This window comes from Macrobrachium nipponense, chromosome 6, assembly GCF_015104395.2.
Source record: "Macrobrachium nipponense isolate FS-2020 chromosome 6, ASM1510439v2, whole genome shotgun sequence".
NCBI classification, from domain to species: Eukaryota; Metazoa; Arthropoda; class Malacostraca; order Decapoda; family Palaemonidae; genus Macrobrachium; species Macrobrachium nipponense.
In genome coordinates this window covers 11,817,362-11,820,134 of record NC_061108.1, presented here as the reverse complement: position 1 = coordinate 11,820,134, position 2,773 = coordinate 11,817,362, and the positions used below count along the sequence as shown (strand labels likewise).

Below are 2,773 nucleotides of genomic sequence, written 5' to 3'. Positions count from 1 at the left end.
TAGGCCATTGCCAGCGCTCTCTCTCTCTCTCTCTTTTCATATATTCGTTTGTCTGAAATTACCAGTAATTGTCCCATATGCAAGGAAACCATGGATTTGTCCGACATCATTAAAGGATTAACTTGTGGGGAAACTTAAAACAAAAAAGAAAAAGAAGAAATACCTTTATTTCAACACCTTTACAAACAGTATTTGAATCATTGAGAATACATTAAAACATTTAAAACTAGAATATGGAAATATTTTAAAATGAAAGATTATGAGCAATAGCCCGAAGATAGTTCATAAGATCTGGTCGGTTTTCACGATCATTAACTATATTTTGTATCCTTTCTTCACGACGGATAACACATTTTTTTCTTTTTGGACAAGACTTGCCTCGCAGAATGCGTTCACATTCATTCATTACGTGGGCTGCTGCTCTTTTTGAAACTCACCAATTATGCGATAAGTGACTTTATGATAACATAGGAACAGACTAAACTAAAAGACATCGTTACAAGAAGCCTAAAGTGGTAATTGCCCCAAGCTCGTACAAGAGGAGGGAGAGAGAGGTGGTTAAGACAAAGGATAATTTACCGGGATTATGATAATTCGGGATTTTAAGATTCGGGATTTTGATAATTCAGGATTTATTTCATTCGGGATTGCGGTTTAACGGGGGTTTTAAGTTTAGGATTTTGACATTCGGGATTTTAAGCTTCGGGATTTTGATCGGAACCATAAGAAACAACGTTGGGATGTTGAGGAATGGCGCCCGCCATGATGACTCCCCCTCGAGAAGCGACGAGGGACAACTGCACTTCTAACAAAGTCCATGCCATGGACGGAATTGGGACAATTAAACCCCGCGAATTAAGTAACTCTTTGCGGTAACTGAATCAAGAAGACAATCAGGCTGACAGACAAGCAATTGAGGAGCTGAAGAAAAGGAAAAATCGGGTGAAGAACAAAAGCTCCAAGAGTTACCAAGCCCAGCTAAAGGAAGTGAAACTATTCTGAAACGGGGAAAACGCAAACCTCGTAAGAAAAGAGCGGAAAAGCCAAGAACTGTGAGAAAGTTGAAAAAGATTGTTCGACGAAGAATCGTCAAATCGAGGAACTAGAAAAACGAATACAACTTCTTGAAGATGAGAAGGAGGGAAAGTAAGGATTTGGATGAAATCCGAAGGAAATACACTGAAAAACAATGTGAAAACGAAAAACTTGGTGAGGAATTGAAGGAAAAGAGAGAAGAAATTAAAAACATGAAGAAAAAGGTCCGTAAATGTGATAGACTTGAAAAACAGTGTGCAGAGAAGGATCGTCAGAGAGAAGAGCGAGAAAGGATAATACAAGACCTCACAGATGAAAAGCTAAAACTGACCAAGGCTTTGAAGGAAATGAACAAAAAGTATAATGAAAAGGAAGCGGAAAACGTGAGGCAAGTCAACAATGGTCTGAGGAGAAAGACTGCTCAATGAAGGACCATCTCATGAAGGAGCAAGAAAGATTAATACAAATCCCTTGGAGGCTGAAAAGGCAGTATTTGAAAAGGTTTTGGAAGAAATGGAGATGAAATCGCGGTTGCTGGCATCGCAGGCATAGAGATTATACTACGCTATAAGAAAGAACGTCGGGATGTTGATGAATGTGGCGCCCGCCATGATGAACTTGACAAAGCTACGAGGACAACTGGCACTTCTAAGAAAGTCCATGGACGGAATGTGACAATTAAACCCCGCGAATTAACTAACTCTTCGGTAACTGAATCCAAGAGGGACAATCAGGCTGACAGACAAGAAGAGGAGCCGAAGAAAAAGGAAAAATCCGGTGAAGAACAAAAGCTCCAAGAGTTACCAAGCCCAGCTAAAGGAGGTGAAACTTTTCTAAAACGGGGGAAAACGCAAAAACCTCGTAAGAAAAAGAGCAAAGAAAAAGCCCAAAAAAAAACTGTGAGAAAGTTGAAAAAGATTGTTCGGCGAAGGATCGTCAAAATCGAGGAACTAGAAAACACGAAGACAACTGGAGATGACAAGGAGGGAAAGAGTAAGGATTTGGAAGAAATCCGAAGGAAATGCACTGATAAACAATGTGTAAACGAAAATGTTGGTGAGGAATTGAAGGAAAAGAGGGAGGAAATTAAAAACATGAAGAAAAAGGTCCGTAAATGTGATAGACTTGAAAAACAGTGTGCAGAGAAGGATCGTCAGAGAGAAGAGCGAGAAAGGATAATACAAGACCTCACAGATGAAAGCTAAAAACTGACCAAGGCTTTGAAGAAATTGAACAAAAAGTATAATGAAAAGGAAGCGGAAAACGTGAGGCAAGTCAACAATGGTCTGAGGAGAAACAAGCTCAATGAAGGACCATCTCATGAAGGAGCAAGAAAGATTAATACAAATCCTTGAGGCTGAAAAGGCAGTATTTGAAAAGGTTTTGGAAGAAATGGAGATGAAATCGCGTTGCGTGCTGCTGCCGCTTCTCACCATGAAATCGCTGCTGCTCCTCAAGATATAAAATCACTCACGATGTAATCGCTCCAGGTGCTGCTGCTCACGATGTAATCGCTCCAGCAGCTGCTGCTCACGATGTAATCGTCTCCAGGTGCTGAATGCTCACGATGTATCGCTCCAGGTGCTGAATCGCTCCAGCTGTTGCTGCACACGATGTATTCGCTCTCCGCTGCTGCTCACTAAGTAATCGCTCCAGCTGCTGCTCACCGATGAAATTGTGGATGCTTAGAGACCTTTGCTGCTGAGCTATCGGCATTGGGTCAACATTACTGTTCATT

The 2,773-nt window shown here is 41.0% G+C and overlaps 1 protein-coding gene across 1 annotated transcript; it reads left to right on the top strand.

Moving 5' to 3' along the window:
* Positions 1–750: 750 nt before the first annotated feature.
* On the top strand, positions 751–2,240 carry LOC135216310 (uncharacterized). Its single transcript, XM_064251482.1, has 2 exons — positions 751–859; positions 1,582–2,240. The coding sequence occupies exons 1-2, from the start codon at positions 751–753 to the stop codon at positions 2,238–2,240; spliced, it is 768 nt and encodes a 255-aa protein (XP_064107552.1).
* The last annotated feature ends 533 nt before the right edge of the window (positions 2,241–2,773 follow it).